The sequence below is a fragment of the Ammospiza nelsoni genome, chromosome Z (assembly GCF_027579445.1).
Source record: "Ammospiza nelsoni isolate bAmmNel1 chromosome Z, bAmmNel1.pri, whole genome shotgun sequence".
Classification (NCBI taxonomy): domain Eukaryota; kingdom Metazoa; phylum Chordata; class Aves; order Passeriformes; family Passerellidae; genus Ammospiza; species Ammospiza nelsoni.
In genome coordinates, this window is record NC_080669.1 from 85,938,288 (window position 1) to 85,956,964 (window position 18,677).

General features: G+C 40.7%; 1 protein-coding gene across 1 annotated transcript in view; it reads left to right on the forward strand.

Moving 5' to 3' along the window:
- The window catches only part of ARK2N (arkadia (RNF111) N-terminal like PKA signaling regulator 2N), a 45,131-nt gene that overhangs the window by 3,115 nt on the left and 23,339 nt on the right, over nt 1–18,677 (forward strand). The window contains exon 2 of the mRNA XM_059492664.1: nt 11,568–12,381. Within this exon, the coding sequence (XP_059348647.1) occupies nt 11,658–12,381 (724 nt within the window). The 5' untranslated portion in view covers nt 11,568–11,657. The remainder of the gene's footprint in view (nt 1–11,567; nt 12,382–18,677) is intronic.

Sequence of the window (18,677 nt, forward strand, 5' to 3'; positions counted from 1 at the left end):
CAGAATGGCTTAGAAAACTGCAACCATTGACAGAAACTGAGCAGCAGATTTAATAACACGTGTACTAGATCAAAGTAAAAGATTTAAATATCATAATTGCCAGCATGTAACTTGTACTCTGGAAAAGAGTTACTAGAACTTGAATATTTTTGCTGGCTTGAACATTATTGGTGGTGATGGGAGCTGAAAATGAAGCAGCACTGGGAGAGGGGGGCAGGCATAGTGCTGGGAAAGAGCTCTGAGATAAAGTGTGGTACAGTGTGTGTCACTGCTCTGAGATCACCTTATGTGGAAGGGAAACAACTTTTGGTTTTCCAGAACCAAAGTAAATGTTTAGCACATGAATGGGAGTTCAGCCTTTATCACTCTTACTCAGGAGCAGCCAGAGTTATGATACTGGAATCTGTGGCAGCAGATGTTAATTGCAGAGAACTTGGACAACAAATCAGAAATAGTACTTTCTGTCACATCTTTGTTCCAGGTTTTTAATGCATATTGCAGTTCTGAGTCTGCTACTTGGGGTTTAGAACACAGCGTCCACAAATGTGCAATTTTGAACAGAAAGAGAACTGGATGAAAGGGACTGTAAATCAAAATGTGCATATGGTCCAAACATTAGCCTGTGCTGTTGCCTGCTCTGATGGGCACAGCCCCTCTCTGAGCTAAGCTGAGTGACTGGTGCCTCATCACTTGCTCGGTGTCACTGCTAAGGCTTCAAATGTAATCTGTGCTTGCCCATTCCCGCTGGTTCGTGTTGCCTCTCCCGGTGTCTGATGGGCGTGAGTGGAGCCTGTAGCAGTTTCTCCTGGATGTGGCTGGCTCCCTGCAGCTGGGCACACACGGCTTCCTCACAGGGCTGGAAATGGCGTGCAGGTGTTGCAGCGACACCGTGTCAGATGCATTACTGGCTGCTCCAGGAGGCCGAGTAACTCGCCCGTGGTCATGAGGTGTGTCAGCTTTATGCTCAGAATGATTCACCTCATTATTTAAGAAGGTGTCCAGGGGTTTTGTATCAATTTGACCACATAGTTTGTCTCTCCAATGCTCATAAATGATCTAAGTAGCAGAATAGAGTACACACTTCAGCCTTACCATGCCTTGTGATATTTGGTCTCCAAGAAAACAGCTTGGAGGCTGTTAATACTCAGTCTGACAACTTTTGAGTCATAAGTGGAATGCTGGTCACTTTTTAAATAAAGGCAAGGCTTTGAAGACTTCTTCAAGCTCACATTCTTGTTTCAGTGTGTGTGTGTTGTGGATTTGACATTATAGTGAGGATTTTGCAGTGTCCTGCAAGATGTTCTGTGTGATGCTTCCTGAAATGAGCAGGAAGACCCAGACTTTGATTGTTCCTCTTGCTGCCTCTTTGCTCTAGTGTCTTGTTTCATGATGCTTGATGGTTAACATTTCACAACTTACTTTAGAAAAGGCAGATTTCAGTTCCATTCATCCAACATGGGTAGAGGCCAAGTGACTCACAGTAACAGAGTTGGGAATAGCAAAGAGCCAGACTTTATAATATCAGTTGTCTGCATGATGAAACAATTACCATTTCAGTAATTTGTTTCCCACTGGGACTGTTGCATTTTGGTGGTTCCAGTGTGAGGCTGGTGCTCAAACACTTGAAGAAAAAAAAATAATCGGGTTGTTCTGGTAGCAAGGTGGGGCTGAACCAGTGCCCTTCTCTTGTTCTTTGGATTTCTCATCAGCTGGTAATTCTCCTGGCTCCTCAGCTCACTCTCACTCCTTCATGCTCCCTTGGAATGCCAGATCTTGCCAGAAAGACATTTCTAAGTAATCTGACAATTTCGGGAAAAAAATCTTGGTAAAGAGTAGATCAGGAAAGTTGTCTACTAATTCTGTCTGTTTGTGGTTGGAAATGCAATGATTTAAAGGCTGCCTCCTAATGAAGGAAGTTGGGTGAAATGCTTGTGGGGTTCTCATCGTGTTTGGTGAGAAGTTTTTTGGAAATGAAGTTGCCCTGGTAGGAAAGAATGGTCTTTTGGATAGTAGTGCCCATGAGCCCATAAGTGCAATTTCTGTTTCCAGTAACTAAGATTCATCCAGAGGAGGTAACACCTTTTGGTAGCACGGTGCAGAATCTGTGAGGAGTTACAAAAAAACACTTATTTCTTTGAGTATTGTGGTTTGAAAGCCTTCATGGTGAAGTTTTGTTTTTCATGGTTTCACTTACTGCTGTCATCAAGTCATCTTAAATGCAAAATACAGACTTTGGATCCACTCACTGTAGTAAAGAAAATCCAGGAATTGTTGAATAAAACTAAGCTAAGGAAGTTCACTGAATATCTTGCCAGGGTTACCTTCATAAGCCCTCAATAATTACTTACACATCTCACCTCAACCTTAAGTGAATTTGATAACAGACACCTGAGTTCTCTTGTTTATTTTACAAGATCAAAATGGTTTTTTTTGCTGTTTAACACCTGTAGTGGATGTCATTGTTTGTCTGAATGGAGCTCTCCAAGCTCCAGCAGCAATAAGGCTGTGTTGAATTAATGGAATGAGGTTGAATTGATAATCCAGGCTCCATGCTCTTTTGGTGTTTTCCTTCCATCTCCCCTTTTACTGGGAAAGTTGTTTGTATAGTTTGTCTCCTGTTGCTAACCATTAGTTCTGCCAGCTGAGCCACTTTTTCCTAAACAGGAATAACAATGTAAGAATGCAGTTTTAGGGTAAAAGATGCACTTTAAGGATTGTTTGGTTTGCAGTTTTTTTGGGAAGGGGGGGAAAGAGGGGATTAATGTTTGGTTTTTTAATTTTTTTTTTTATCTTGACAGTACTTGCTTGCAGGGTTCTGCTGAAAACTACCTTTTAATTTTCTTTTTCTTTTTATGTCGCTGGTAACTTGGTATCTTCTTATATACTGTTATTTAATTTCTGCTGTTAAATACACGCAAAGTCTTTTGTGTCTTGTGGGAAAGAAGTGTCTGCGTTCCTGTCTGTCTGTTCTCTTGAAGCAGAGCTCAAATTTCTTCTCCTCTGCCAACTGGAAGTAAATACTGTAGAAAGATAGTAAAGCCCATGTTAGAGGCACTTTTGGTTATCACACACGTGACTGGCTTTTGACCCAGTCTGTTCTTCTTTTTTAAATACCCAAAGTAGTTTTTGTTCATTTGTAGAGCCAACCTGTGTTTGCCTCATACTGAGACCTGGGATGTGAATCCTTTGCTCTTTTAGGAGCACTTTGCACACGTAAAGACTGCGCTGTGATTGTTAGCAAGCTGGGGGATGCTGAAATAAACTGGCACCACTTGGTGACAAGAACATCCCAACAGCTGTTAAATTTCATCATTTGAATGCTACATGACTTTACTTTAGTGTACTGATACCACTTCTTTTTCTGTGGTATGCCTCCTATAAATCTCTATTGCAGTATTTAGATTTTATACTGCTAGCTCAGAAATTAAAGAAGCAAGTGAATACTATGAGTAGTTATGTGGATAAGAAAATTATTTGAGATCAGGGCTTGTTGGGCTTGCAGCTCCTTTTCAGCCCTTCTGTAGAATTTGGATGTGTCACCTGATGGTCAGACCATAGAGTGGGTATCTTACTGCCTTGTGTCTTATGGCAAAACATTCATTGGTGTTGAGTTAAAGCCTTTGAAACTTTAAAATACCTGAGAGTTGGTTTTGTTTGTTTACCATGGCAAAGATGAGCAAAAACATCTGACCATAAAATATTCACAAACTGTAGAGTTACTTAGTATCTCATAAGTCGTCTTTGTTAAAGGGCTCTCCTAAACCCACACAAGTCTAGTTCAGTGCCTTGAGCTTTTGGGGAAATGTGGAGATGCTGGAAAATTGATGTGGATTGTGGCACTTGAGGACATGGTTTAATGGTGAACTTGAGGACATGGTTTAGTGGTGAACTTGGTGGTGGTGCTGGATTGAAGGTTGGACTTGATGATTTTAGAGGTATTTTCTTACCTTTATGATTGTGTGGATAGGGCACTGCTGAGATGTATTTACTACTTTGAAGTTACATTGCAGTTGTCCTGATCTACCAGTTGGAGCTGTTGGCAATCACACAATGTTGATTACTTTCAGTATAGCTCAGGTAAATGTTCCTAACTTCTGCTCTGAAAATTAGGATTAATTTGTTACATGGTGTTCAAGCAATTCGAAATGTGGCTTTTACGTGAATGTTACTTTTATCGTGGCAGAACAACAGACTAGCATTTCTTTAGGACATCTGTTTGTATGTAGTGGGGAAGCACAGAGCCCATTTCATTCAAGAAACAGATATGGATGGGAAAAGTGGGAAAACCTGTTAAAGTCAGTATCTTGGAAAAAGGTGATGATCCTCTGTAGAGTGCAACTAATGTGTAGTAAAGAGAAAAGGGAACTTTTGTTGTGTTGATTTCTCCCACTTGTTTTATTGAAAGAAAAAATGTGAAAGTGAGTCATTTGAAGTTTTAGGAACAGGTAGTAATAAAGATACGCCCTCTCTAATTTTTAGAGTAGAGAGCTTTGTAGACTTTAAATTGTTGTGCCCTTGATAAAAATGGTTTCATTATGAGGAAGAAAGGAGATTTTTAGAAAGCTAAGTGCAGCCAACCCTGCGTGCTTTTATCTGTGTGCAAGGACTGTGATTTTTTTTATTGTGGGGTTCCAAGTGCAGCTGGTGAATGTTTATGGAAGCCTGTGTGCAGAGTAGTGAAATAAACCTTAGCTGGTACTTGCCTGTCCTTTGAAAGAGGCAGAATATGTGCATTAAGCATTACAATGCAAAAACCTGTATTTAAATGTGCAGTCTTACTTCTTATGTAGGATAAAAAAATGTTGCTTTTCAAGATCGCAAAGGATGCTCTGCAAAGCTTTGTATTAACATATACACTTGTAATTTGTATTCAGGCCTTGGTAATTTGTATATGCAGCCTGTTGAACACTCAGTAGGAGCAGCCTGTTTTTAACCTTCATTTATTTATGCAAAACCAGTTGAAACACAGAATTAGCTTAATCCTTTCTTCTTTTGCTTTGTATTGCAATTCTCTTAACCTGTCTCTTCCAAAGGGTCCCGTTCTTTGGGGTTGCTACCCGGCCTGATTTGTGAATCATCTGATAAAGATCCAGCTCCACTCCCAGAAATGTGCCTTAGGTAGAATCGCATGCCAGTGAGTCAGCTTTAGGGCAGCATTTTCAAAGGAACGCTATATAAATTACACAGTATCCCTGTGGGGGCGGCTCGGTGTTATGAAAAATCTGCCGTGGAGCATCGTGCACACACATCCACACAGAGCTGAGTCAACTGTCTTGACTTAGATTGACTGAGTGCTGGTCTCACTTGTGTTGTTTTAAGTGCACCGGTTTGTGTAAGACTTAAAAGAAGATGAAAAGGAATGTGTGGTATCTTCAGGAGGAGCTGAACAAGCTGGGAAGTCCAGAAAGTGTCAGTATTTCTACATTTGTCTGGGTGCAGATCGGTCTTTCCTGATAGATGTCTATTTTTTGAATTTAGTCATTTTTAGTTAATGAAGCATTCTGCTCTCTGGCGTAAGGTAATGGCTTTAAACTGACAGTGAGTAGGTTTAGATGAGGTATAAGGAAGAAATTCTTGGCTGTGAGGGCGGTGAGGCCCTGGCACAGGATGCTTTGTCCCAGGAAGTGTCCAAGGTAAGGGTGGATGGAGTTGGAACAGTCTCATCCAGTGGATGGTGTCTTTGCCCTTGGCAGGGGATTGGAACTGGATCATCTTTAAGGTCCCTTCCAACCCAAACCATTCTGTCATTCTCTGATAGCCCTATGTGTTTTTTGTACTAAAATGTCACTGGTGAATTCACTGGATTAACTGTGTTCATTTTCTATGGGAAGGAAGGTGATTTGAGAAGAAAGAAAGCATGAACGAGGCACCTGCACTGGCAAAGGGTTTTGGTGAAGCTTCAGAAGTGGACAGGTTCATTAGCACTTCACATCTTCAGAGTTACACGTCCTTCTGTCAGAAGAGGGCCTGACTTTGCTTTTTGCCAACAATTTAACCTGTGTTCTGAAGCATACATGCATTACAGTCAACTCTTGAGTACCCAGGCTGTTTGCAGCTTCTCTCCTTTCCCAACCCACCCTCCTCAGACACACAGTCTATCAAGTGTTCCAGTCAGAGTTCTTAATGAGCTTGTCTGTGTGTTTACATTTTTAAAAATAGTCAGCTGTTTTACATAATTTTATTACCCTCTATTTTATGCATTTGTCATTACCTCTCTCACACCTCTGATTTATTCCATCTCTGTTGGATAAATGTGATATAATGTAATCCACTGGAGATGGAAATAATTGTTTGTGTAAAAATGAGCCATTATAGCATTTAGTTCCTTATAAATATCAAACCATTCATATTTACATGAAAATAACTGACTTCTGTGGCACCGAAGCTGTGAGGTTGGAAGGGTCTCTGGTTAACTCTGTACTCTGAACAAATGACTTGTGTGCAGCACTGCCATTTAACTTTTCATTTATGTAGTCACAAAAGCCTAAAGAATGTACATGATGTTATTTGCTTCAATAATATCAGTACAATTTCTCATTTAAAAAAAATATGGCTTCCAGTTGAATGGTAAGTGGTGAGAGGAGGTGGGTTGTTCAAATTGTTTTCTTTCAGCACTAACTGAAAGGGCAGTAAAAGGCAGTGTTCTGCTAGATAATTCTTTTTCATTACAACAATTGCTAGAATTGGCATAAGAAGGTTATATGACCATAAGCAGGGAAAAGAAGTGGTCTGTTGGACTGTGATTAAGAGGAAATGTGTCAGCAATAAGCTGAAGTGAGTTTTCCAGCAAGCTGCTGTGAAAGCACTGGTACCTGTAAAACAAGAATCTGTCCCGTCCATAGGTTCAGGAAAAGAAGACCTGGTTTGCTGCACACAAGCTAGGCATTCTTTATCATTAGTCAGCTCAATAACACCTAAAATGACAATGTACAATTAAGGGTAGGGTGTCATGGGGTTTATTAAGTATTTCAGGCTGTTGAGAGGTACTCCTTGTTCAGCTGAAGTAAGTTAGTTGTAGGTAGAATGAGTAACCTTCTAGCTCTTAATATATGACACATGATTTAGTATGTTGATTGCTTGGCCTGAGTAGCTGGATTTGATGAAGCCTTCAGCCTTAAGCTGTGTAATTTAGTTAATCTTCCTAATAGCTGATACAGAGCTGCATTTTATCTGTGTTGTAGGAAGGACATGGGCAACAAATGGATATTTTAATTGCTGCTGTGGGCTGCTTACCTAGGTGAGGGCTTTTGTAGGTCCCTGTGCTGTGCCACGGAGCAGAGGCACCAGGGGCTCAAACAGAGATCAGCAGGCAAGACCACCAGCAGCAGCTGCAGTTCCACATGGGTTGAATGGCCTGCCTGGACATGGAGAAGGACCCAGAAAGGTGCTGTAAGGCCCCAAAAATCAGCAGTGAACTAGAGGTGCAGGCAAGACATTAAATTCTGTAATTCCCTGGGGATTTCTTTGTTCAGGGTCTCTCTCTAGAGACACACAGCTTATCTACTGCTCTAACACTCTGTTAAATTATTTATTTTTATAATCTGATGCCTGAAACTCTGCTCTGGGAAACCTGCTGTCTTTAATATAAGTCTTTGTGCTGTAGTACATATTACATGAAAATTGTTATTTAGGAAGCTGCTATCACCTCTGAGGCTTTTTGCTCTTAATCTTTTTTATTTTTTTTTTTTAGTTTTCAAAAGTCTCTTCCCAGAGCAAATGGTGCTGAGAAGGAATGCTCAGGACCTTCTGCTGTCTCTGGGCAGAACCTCTGAGTTCAAGGTGTGATGATACAAAACAGCAAGCAGCTTTAAATCAGATTTGGTTTTTTTTTAACAGGGATGATTTGTGCTTGCTCTCCCTTCCCTCCTTCCTGCGAGCTCTGGCAGAAAATGTCACTTGCTTTCTCATTTTGACTTGTGCTGGCTTATTGAAAGGAATCTACACACAGAAGGGTGGGCCAGTTGTGTGCACAGGAGGGAATATGATGGTGCAGTCACAGTTAGGTGGGGAAAGAATGGGGACAAAACCCAGAGAGGCTGGGCTGTCTCTGCAAACCTGACCTTCAAAATCCTTCTGGATTTCTTCCCTGAAGAGCAGATTCCCTAGCGTACAAATTGTGTGCCTTTACAAATGAGTCCATGATTTGAAAATATTTCTCAGGATAATTTAATGGCTTCCTCGCACTAGTGTGTTATATGTGTGACTTGGAAAATAACATTTTCTATTGGAAAAATTGAGCACAGAAGTTTTTACAAAATTGCCTTTTAAAATTTTCGTTGCAATATCTGCTCACCAGTAAAAGGAGAATGCCATTTCTGATCAACATCTAATTAAGTATCCATCTGTGTCTGTAAGCATCGCAACTTATTTTCAGTGCTGTGTTCCCATTTCAATAGAAAAATGGTCTTTTGCTTGCACCACCTTGAGATTTCGTCTTCTAGTAGTGTTACTAGAAAGGTGAATGGCAAGAAAGGAGTGGGAGTTTTTCAATAAAGTCTCTTCTTGCTGTTCTGTACATTTTTCAGAAGGAACTAAATACAGACATTTTTTTCTTTCTTTGAGACAAGGATTTCCTTGGCATAGATTTTTTTTGCCAAATGGGCTGTATTCTTCCATGAAGCAAAGTCTGTTTGAGTCATGGTAGGGTTATTTTTTCCCACTGAGAGAAAGGCAAAGCTCTGGTGTGTATATATATATATATATATATATATATATATATATATATAGTAATAAAGGAATTGATGATGTCTAAAGAGCCAGTTCAATGGACCTGTAGAGTACAAACCTTACCAAACATGTGGTTTTTCTATATACACAGAAACACATCAGTGTCATGAAATTACTATTCCCTCCTCTACCGCCAACTCACTGAAAGTCACTGTGTGAGGGATCGAACCAGTGTGGTTGGAGTAGTTAAAGATCCCACTTAATATTAAAAAAATCCAGTAAAATAATTTTAATTGAGCTGTTAGCAAGGTGGCAATGTGCAGATGAAACATATTTTTTTCTGGCTGATAGACCAGAGAGATGGAAAGGCAAGTGCAGGTGTTGTTACAGCCCCTTTGGGAGCTGTGAGGTAAACGATGTTTCCAAATAGGACATTTGTGGAAAAAAGTGTACAGCTGACTTTGGCTGCCCTTTAGCTTCATGTCAAGCTCTGTTCTTTGTGCTCCCCAGGCTGAAAGGTTGAACAGTGCAGAAATTGTTCTGCAGTTATTAGTATGAATATTTAAGTATGTTTTCGTTTGGCCAAGCTAATACTCTTGGTTTGTGTCTGAGCAACCAATATTTTCCCTGTGTGTACATTTCAAAACTCTCAGAGAAGATATTTTTCATTTTAAAGTTCATGGCCAGAGGAAAGCTAGGCGCTGCACTAGCAGGTACAACACAAATTCCACTTATTCCATCATCAAATCTGTGTTTTACTTACCTGTGTAATAGGAGAATTATTTGATAATACAGATTTGTGAGTGAATTACCTACAAATATTGGTTTTACTGACATGCATTTATGTCTCTGAATGTGTGTATTCATCGTTTAGGTTTGTTGGTGCTCTGCAGTAGCCTTGGAAATAAATTGTTCCTACATGATGTTTGCTGCTTACATGAAATTACTGTCTCCAGAAAGTCTTCTTTGAAGTTGCTTTCAAGAGAGGGTTACTCAGCAAAAGTATGCACAAATATTTTTCCTGATATACATGTTCCTCTTTTCCACAATATACATTTTAGTCTGGTTTTTGGAAGGGATATGCTGAGTTTATTGTTTGGGATTTCAGGTTTGTGGGTTTCTTTCCTCATATTTAGCAGGTTTGGTCCTGCCATCGCCATCTTTCTTGTGATGTCTGATATTAACCAACCCTTCTTTCCTTAGCTGGTGTTTCACTCCCATGAGTGTTTTCATCATTTCCTTGCCCCATACAGGAGTTCATTCATTAGCCTGAAGGAAGCATGATCTCTATTTTAGCATTCTCTAAAAATGAAGTTTCAGAGTGGGTTAGGGCACACAGGACAGTGCTGAGCTTGGCACAGCACCTTTAGAAGCAGGGAAGTACCCTTATATTTTGTATTACATACATGTATACACTTAATGCTTGCAGGCAGCTTGGGATGGATCAGGAAAACAAAGAAGGATTCTCAGGGTACAGAAAAATCTCTCTGAACCATCCCTGCTTCATCAGGGTGCTCAAGGGCTGATTGGCCGCCTCTGCAGAAATGTGGTTTTTCAGATAAGATCTCACTGCTGCGTTTTCTTGCCTACACTTTGTTTTTTGAAGTGCCATAAATTTATAATTTACTGTACTTCTGAAGCTGTAAAGGATTTGTTCCATGCCATTCATCTGTAAGTGAATGTAGTAATTGAAGAATCTTTATTCTGTGTTGTATTCCAAGAGAAAATTCAGGTGAAAGGCAAAGTGTGAATAATGAAGACAGAATGGTAACTATTGATCTCTCCAAGAAAATTTCTTTGAAGTTGCTTCAGGTAGTTTTGGGTAGATAATGTGCAAGTTATCAATCAGATAAATAGCTTGGTCTTTTTATTTGCACTGAAGCAATGCAATTTATTAAATTATGACTTGAAGTAAAATGTCGGATACTGGTGTGGGTAGATAATGTTGTTTGCTTGCAGCCCCTACTATTTAATGCTTCTTTCCTGGCAGATTTGAGAGAAACTAAATCAGACTTGAGGTTCTCATATAAACAGGGCTTGTATGGGAGACAATCAAGGACTTCCTGAGTGGTGTATTAGATATTCCTAAAACATCTTTGTGTGACTCACCAGCATGGTGGTGCTCTGGTGAGAGCAATCTGTGTGACACCTCTGGAGCCAGAGCCTGTAGCTGTGCCTCTGACAATTCAGTAGCTCTTCTTTATTTAATAAGTCTTTGATATATGAGGTTCCCATGCAGAATGGTTCCACTGGGAACCCCATTCAGTGTGACTCCTATACCATTTTTCATGGGTGTGTAAATGAAAGAATAATTTGGTGTAAAACGATGAGTTCACTTGGTAAATTGAGAAAGCCAACATGATGCTGAGCAATAAGATGCACTTCTGTACAGCCAGGCTGGGAGAGGTGGGAAGTGTTCACTTGCACCAGAGAAGCTCCAGGGACACCTCAGAGCCCCTGCCAGGGCCTCCAGGGGCTCCAGGAGAGCTGCACAGCCCCTGGGGACAAGGCAGGCAGGGACAGCACCCAGGCAATGGCTCCCACGGCCAGAGGGCAGGCACAGATTTTGGCACATTGGGAATTAGGAATTGCTGGCTGGGAGGGTGGGCAGGCCCTGGCCCAGGGTGCCCAGAGCAGCTGTGGCTGCCCCTGGATCCCTGGCAGTGCCCCAGGCCAGGCTGGATGGGGCTGGGAGCAGCCTGGGACAGTGGGAGGTGTCCCTGCCCATGGCAGGGGGTGGAATGAGATGATCTCTAAGATCCCTTCCAACCAGAAGCACTCTGGGGCTCTGTAAACCCATTCTGCCTGCAACCAAAAGCAGTGAGTTGTTTATGGTAACACTGTGGAGAGTAGGCTGAGCTGCTTGTGTAATTCTTTCCTACTGTTCTGTTCCTGTGCAGGCTGCTGCATTGCTGGAGACCACGTCTAGCTCACCCAGCCTCCTAGACAGTGTGCTCAATGCTTTGAGACTGGAAGGACCTTGCTCTGCAATGAAGATGGAGGCAGTAGGAAAAGCAGAAGAACTTGTTGATTCAGAAATTCCACCAAAGACTTCTGAAAAGCAAGAGACTGCTCCTGATGAAGACAGGCCTATAGAACTCGAGACACAACCTCAGAAGGACAGTGCGCCCACTGCAGCAGACTCTGCAGCGCTCTCCTCCATGCCTTGCTTGCTGATGGAACTGAGGCGGGACTCCTCGGAGTCTCAGCTGGCATCTACGGAGAGCGACAAGCCAGCGGGCGGCCGAGTTTATGAGAGTGACTCTTCTAACCACTGCATGCTTTCCCCTTCCTCCAGCGGGCACTTGGCCGACTCAGACACGTTGTCTTCCGCGGAGGAGAACGAGCCTTGCCAAGCTGAAGCCGCCGCGGAGGGAGACCCTTCTGCAGTGTCCGGAGCCGCGGTCGGGAGGAAATCCAGGAGATCCAGGTCCGAAAGTGAGACTTCAACAATGGCTGCCAAGAAAAACCGACAGTCTAGCGATAAGCAGAACGGCCGAGTTCCCAGGGTGAAGGGTCAGCGGAGCCAAAAGCACAAAGAGAGGATCCGGCTGCTGAGGCAGAAGCGGGAGGCGGCTGCTCGCAAGAAGTACAACCTGCTGCAGGACAGCAGTACCAGCGACAGTGACCTGACCTGTGACTCCAGCACGAGCTCGTCAGACGACGACGAAGAGGTTTCAGGGAGCAGCAAGACAATCACTGCAGAGATACCAGGTAGAGGATGTTTTTTAAACTGAACTGTAACGCGCCTGACATCCTTTCTCAGCTGTCATGCTAAGTTAGATGAGTGACACTTGAGAAAAACCCAGGAGAACTGCAGCTCTGTGTAAATTTGAAGACTGCAGTGTAATAACAAGACGTGGGCAAATTTAAAAAAATCTCTTCTGTGAGGTTCCTGTGCACTTTTGCACACCAACAAAGAGTAGATATGGTAAATGGGAGGAAGGACTACCTTTGAATTCTGGATTTTTCAGATCTTTGTAAGCCTATATGAACTCATGTCAGTGCTGTCAAATCCCCTTAGATGGTGATGATCTTATTCTTAAGATAAGTGGCCAGCTTTGCTTTAATATAAAAAGCCCACAGCTTGGCAGCTGTGTTAGAAATGGCACGGCACACCTCCTGCCTGTGTAACAGTAAGGCCCTGGCCATTATTGCACTTATTCTGTGCTTTCAGCTCAACATGTCAGTGCATGACATACCTGCTTAGCCTTATTCTAAGTTCTTTCAGATTGCAGCTGGTCACCTATTTTAGGATACGGATATGATTACACAGGTGCCCAAGCTGTATTCACACCTAAATTTTCAATATTTTAGACAAAGTTGTTACCATTTTCCTATGTTGTTAGGATCAATAATTTCTACGCTTTAAACTTTCTGACACAGCTGTGTTAAGATGGAAGGCGGCAAATTATAGGAGCCTTCTTGTTATTTTGTTAATGTCATTTTATTAGCAGAAGAAGGTTGAGTTCTTCAAGGTTTTTGTCTGCTGAGTCTTTGTTACTATATTAGTCCAAGTGCTGTGGACAGGATTTTGTGTGAATTATTCTTGCAGCATATTATACCATAGAACCATCATCATATGGCAATCAAAAATAAAATCCATAAAAATAAAAATACGTAAAAATAAACTTTTTTTGCTTGCCAATTTTTACTGGGTTACATGCCTTTTTGCCTGTTGTGCTAGAATTTTTTCTTTTTGAGAAAAATAACATCTTAGGTAGGGCAAGAACATTTAAAGGAAAACTGCAATATTAAGTTGCTGAACTAATGCTTTCTAGATTAACTATTTAAAATACTGCAGCAGATTTTGCAAATAACTGACTTAACTGAGTTGATTATGGTGGATGATGTTGTCACCATGAAAACTGGCATTTTTCCCACACCTGCTAGGAAGCAGGTTGCACAAAGGAAGTATATGTTTATTATTAGAATGTCTAGAAAAGGCATAATATCCTCCTATAATTATTGTGTAGTAAACTTTTAATAGAAATCTAAAATTATTTTTACCAATTTAGTAGTTAGTCTTGTATCTTTCAGAGTTTTTGCTTTTTTATTTATAATATTTACACTTTGGGCAATTTAATCCTAATTTAAAGCCTATTGAAGAATAACTGTTTCGCTGATTTTTGGGACAGGTTGTTCCCCACCTCTCAAAAAACCCCAAAACACACAGAATAAGTCTCTCAGGTCACATTCTTTTTTTAAGTCATAAAAGTACCTTGTGACCCAGAATGGCACCACATGGTATTTTCAGGTTTCTGAGGGCCATTGTGGGGACCTGATGGGGCCATTCCAGGATATTGTTTGTGTATCCCTGGGTGCCTCTGTATGTGACTCATGAATGAGATGCTTTTGGTGGAAGGATCCCATCACATCAAGAGCTTGACTATTAGTGGTGGTTACACCAAGGCCCAGCTTTACCTGCAGAACAAGAGTGCCCAAACCATCCCGAGGGAGGGACAGTAGCATTTATTCTGATTTCACAGCACGTGTCATCTGCTCGGTGCTGAGTTCTGTTTGAGACATTAAAAGGTTGGAGCAATGGGGTGCGATCTGTGCCTGCCACATTGCGGTTTTCCTTTAAATAGAGATGGCTTTGCTTTGTGGGAAACGCCTTCCAAGTGCAAGGGAAAAATACCCTCTGTAGAGATAAGGATGTGGTTTGTCCAAAAAACGCATCCTGTGCTGCTCTTGGGTGGAGGAGACGTTGTGGTTGTGAGAGCTGCGGTGGAGCTGCGAGTCTGGTGGGACTCCCAGCGCTCCATCTCTGCGGTGGCTTCCAGGCCATCTGCCATCCCTCTGCCTGGAGCTGGCAAAGGACTCTGTGCCTTTTTCTGGCTAGAAAGACATTTTAGGGCCGTTAGCAAAACACTGTGAATAGCCTCAAAATTGAGGGACCGAATTGAGTGTAGATAGAAAACAGTGCAGGGTGTCAAAAAGCGTTATTGGAATTTCAGTCTGCCAGCACTATTGGAATTTCAGTCTGCCAGTGTTCTCTGCACACAGTGGAAAGCTGAAAGGTTTGACTTCAGTTTCAGGACATAAGCATGGAAAGCTTTTGCCCTTACTTTTAAAAGAATTACCTGTACACATTGATGCAGAAGAGGTTTTTACAGGCAGCATGTGTTCCCCTTAGTCTGTGTTTGGACATTCAGCTGCAGTCTTGGTTACTTACTCAATCACTTATTTTCATATAGTTTTCATTTTTAGCCTTCTGTTGCCTAAAAACCAGCTTTGCCAACAGAGATGCTTGAAAAAATTTAGTGACAGGTAATTTGACCCTCATTACAAAAATTACACAGACTCTTAAGCTGTCAACACAGGTAGTGTTAACAGCAGACAGTTTGCTTGTGTGTGGTCTGAAAAATTAAATTGCCACGTTTGAGAATACAGTAACCTTTCATGTTGTGTCACTAGAACTCTTTAAACTACTGCACTATTTAAATTGAATAAACCTTTTTTTTAAAACCATCCACATCACTGGCTCTGAAATACATTTGGCTAAATTTGTAAGGTAAAGAAAATGTTCAGTGAAATACGTGATGATGTTGATGATGACACCATTAAGTTACAAACAGAGCAGTTGTTCAATAGACAGTCAGGTCTCTCTGCTGAACTTAAAGGTACTGTGGATTAAATTAGTGCCAGGCTTGTTTTTCTCCTCAAGGAAGACTGAAAAGTTGAGATTTTACTGGTGATATTTCAAAAGAAGTACTGTGAGCTGCACAGGAGCTCAGCACAGGGCAAGTTATGGAATTGTGAATGCATCCTGTGGTGTTAATTTACACCTGAAAATACAGGTTCAGTCTAAACTTCAGGGGTGCTCCTGAGAGCCTTTTCACTGGCATGAGCAGTCATAATCTTTGGCTCTTTGTTTCAGGGAATGCTGTGATTTTTGGATTATTGCAGAGGAGGAGCAACTTTTTACCTTTTAATGACTGAGCCTCTCTGTTAGCATCTAAAATTTTGGTACTCTTCAACACCACATAAACATGGCATAGGAGGGCATAGGAGTTCTGAAATAGATTCTGCTAGGCTTCCTGCTGTATTAGGAAGTTTTTCCTTTAAATAATTCCCAAGTGATGCTGCAAATTAACTCTGGATGAAATTGGCATGAGAACAAGTCTGGGAATCAATATTTATTGCTGTGCAAACACTTAACTTTTGTAAGAAGCAAGAGATTTTAAAATATTCAAGTAATATACAAAAATATTTTGTATTTTACCACCATTGTGGTTTCTACAACTTAGAAAAGTCTGAATTGAAATGGGGATTACTTATATTTTAGGCTATCACAAAAATCGGTCAAAAAGTTTGAGGCTTAATGTTGAAAAAGCCTCATCTCACTTTGTTAAAAAAAAAGACAAGTCTTTTAAAATATGCAGTAAACCCAAAGAGATGGGCACAGCTTTCTTCCTCCTAAGAACTGTGCATAGATCTTGGATAAAACATCTGCAAAGGATAAATTCAGAATGGCAATTATAGTTAATAGATAGGAAAAATAATTAGTCTGTTAAGAATGATTTGCTGCAAGATACTAATTTAGAAGTGTCTGCAGCAGAACCAACCATTGCTACTTAGAATGAAGATGAAGCATATCTTACATTGTTATGTTGCCAGACTTACTAAATTAAATTTCTTTGGGTTTGGTTATTACTTAGACTGTACTTAAGAGATCCCATAAAATGACAACATTGGGACATTTCTTGGGTACTCTTTTGCAGGAGGTGTTGTCTTGAAAATGAGAGATGAATCTTTGATTCTGACCCCTTTGTGACCTCAAATTTCTTCTCCTTTAAACTTAGCATAATTAGAAAACTATAGTTTAAAGTTTATAGACAGAAGAGGGACCAATTAAATAAATGTTAACATTTTTAATATGTAAAAAGTGCATTTTTAGGATCTGGGGTTTTTTTTTAAATAAAGAAAAGATTGGATACAGCTTGTTGTAGTAACTGCACAGGAAGCATTTAAAACATTGTTTTGCTGCTGCTGTAAATTTGAGATACTCTATCATACTCTATGATGCCTTTTAAAATTTGTCTTGCAGGGCTATATGTATTTCAATACATACTTTATTCAGTTTACAAAACAGTTTTGTCAACTTTGACCATTCTAGTTCATTTCTTAACTTCAAAAACTTGAAAAGATTGTCTCACTTATCAACATCAATAGTTTTTATTTGAATTGCAATTAAAAATTAACATTACTTATTTGAATGTCTGTGGAAATCAGAAAGATTGTAAGTTAGTTCCTGGAGTTTAAGTTAAGGTCTGGGCTAGAGGCAAAGAAACAGAATCATATTGGATGTTCAGTACTAGAAGTAAATGAACAGAAGAAATACTTCTTTTATTGAACATACAAAAGGAGCCATGTTTTAGAAAAAAAATACCATTTTACTTAATTTGTTTTGGTTAAAATGCAGTTGGAGGGATGTAAATTAGTATAAAGTAAATATTTTTAGCAGAGGACCTGAATGCTGAATTTCCAGCATGTCTGATAGGTAAACAGATGGGAAAGAAAGACTTAAAAACTACTCTTCAGAAATGAGAGAATAACCCAGGGCTTAGTTTAGCTGTTCCTGTAGGATCTGTGTATACCTCATTTAAACAGTTCCTAAAAAGAATGTAGGGTTTAAGTGGTACTGTAATTTTGTGTACTCAGTGAAATCCCAATAAAGATTTAGTGCCTTAGGTTTTTATTAGTAAATATTTGCTTAGGTCATGCAATGATTTCTCTCATTCTTAGAGTATTTTGTATTATTCTTAGGCTAGAGGGTGCCACAAGTTTCACATTTAGATATTAAATTACCATCTTCTATAACTTTGTGGAGTTTAATATGATGCTTGTCTTGTTTTGGTATTACCTTAGGTGACATTTGTGTATTTGGGTGGCATGCACATACTGTTTATTATTCCTCAAGCGGGTACAGAGCCTCATTTTCTTTGGGGTTTATTGCTTCCTAGATGATTCCTGAGTGAACTCCAGACTTTAAAATATAATTTCCACTGCCTTTTGTTATTGATCTGTAAAGTAAGGCCATGAGGATTGGCCTTTTCTTCTGGCTGCTGCGGTTCTTCCTAATAATCCCAAAGCCAGTCACTTCCACTGTGCTTTTGATAGATAGCTGGAAGCAGAACAGTTTTCTTCCAACCATTCCCTGTTTTCTGCCTTGCCTGGCACTGGCTGTAGGAATGGTGGCTCAGGGCAGGGTCCTGGCTGCTGTGAGGCTGCTCGGGGCTCCGTGGTGTGCAGGCTGTGCCGTGATGGAGCTGTGTCCATCACGCCTGGCAGAGGATGGATGGTCTCCCCTCCTGTGTCAGCACAGCGCTCACATAGCCCCCCCTGTGCTCTTGTGTTTTGTGTCCTGTGTTCTCCTCATTCTCTGTGCTTCCCAAAATCAGGCCAAGGGCTTTGGGCCAATTCCACCTGTGTTTAACAGTCTGTTTATAAAAGGGTCCAAGCGTGAAAGCAAAGTACACATAATTATTCAGGTTTGTCAGTTAAAAAATAGCATTTTGGATTGCAGCTTAGTAGAACTAAACATATTACTGTATGATGTTTTTGACACCTTCAGTTGAATTCAAAACAAATTGCAAGGGAACCGGAGTAATTTGGTAAAAAAAGAGACCTTTGTGACAGAATTGTCTGAGATTGAGAATGATGCCAAAATTTCTATTATAACCTGAGTGGGTGTAAAATTTTATTATAAGAGTAATACTGTCGGTTAATATACGCTAATTCCTCTCCTGTTGTCGTATCCAAGGGGCAGAATTAGAAAAGTTGTTTTCCTCAGTTAACATGCCTTAATAAACAATATTATGTTTTTACTTAATGATGTCTTATCAAATGGCCTCAATGTCTTTAAAGCTGGCTTCAGTCGTGCTGGGGGATCTGGAGGAGCGACCAGGGAAATTCCAAGATTGCTTGACAGGGGCACCGTGTGGGATAGGAACTGCATAGGCAATGTCCTGGAAGAGGCCATGAACTGCTTTGCCGAGATGCAG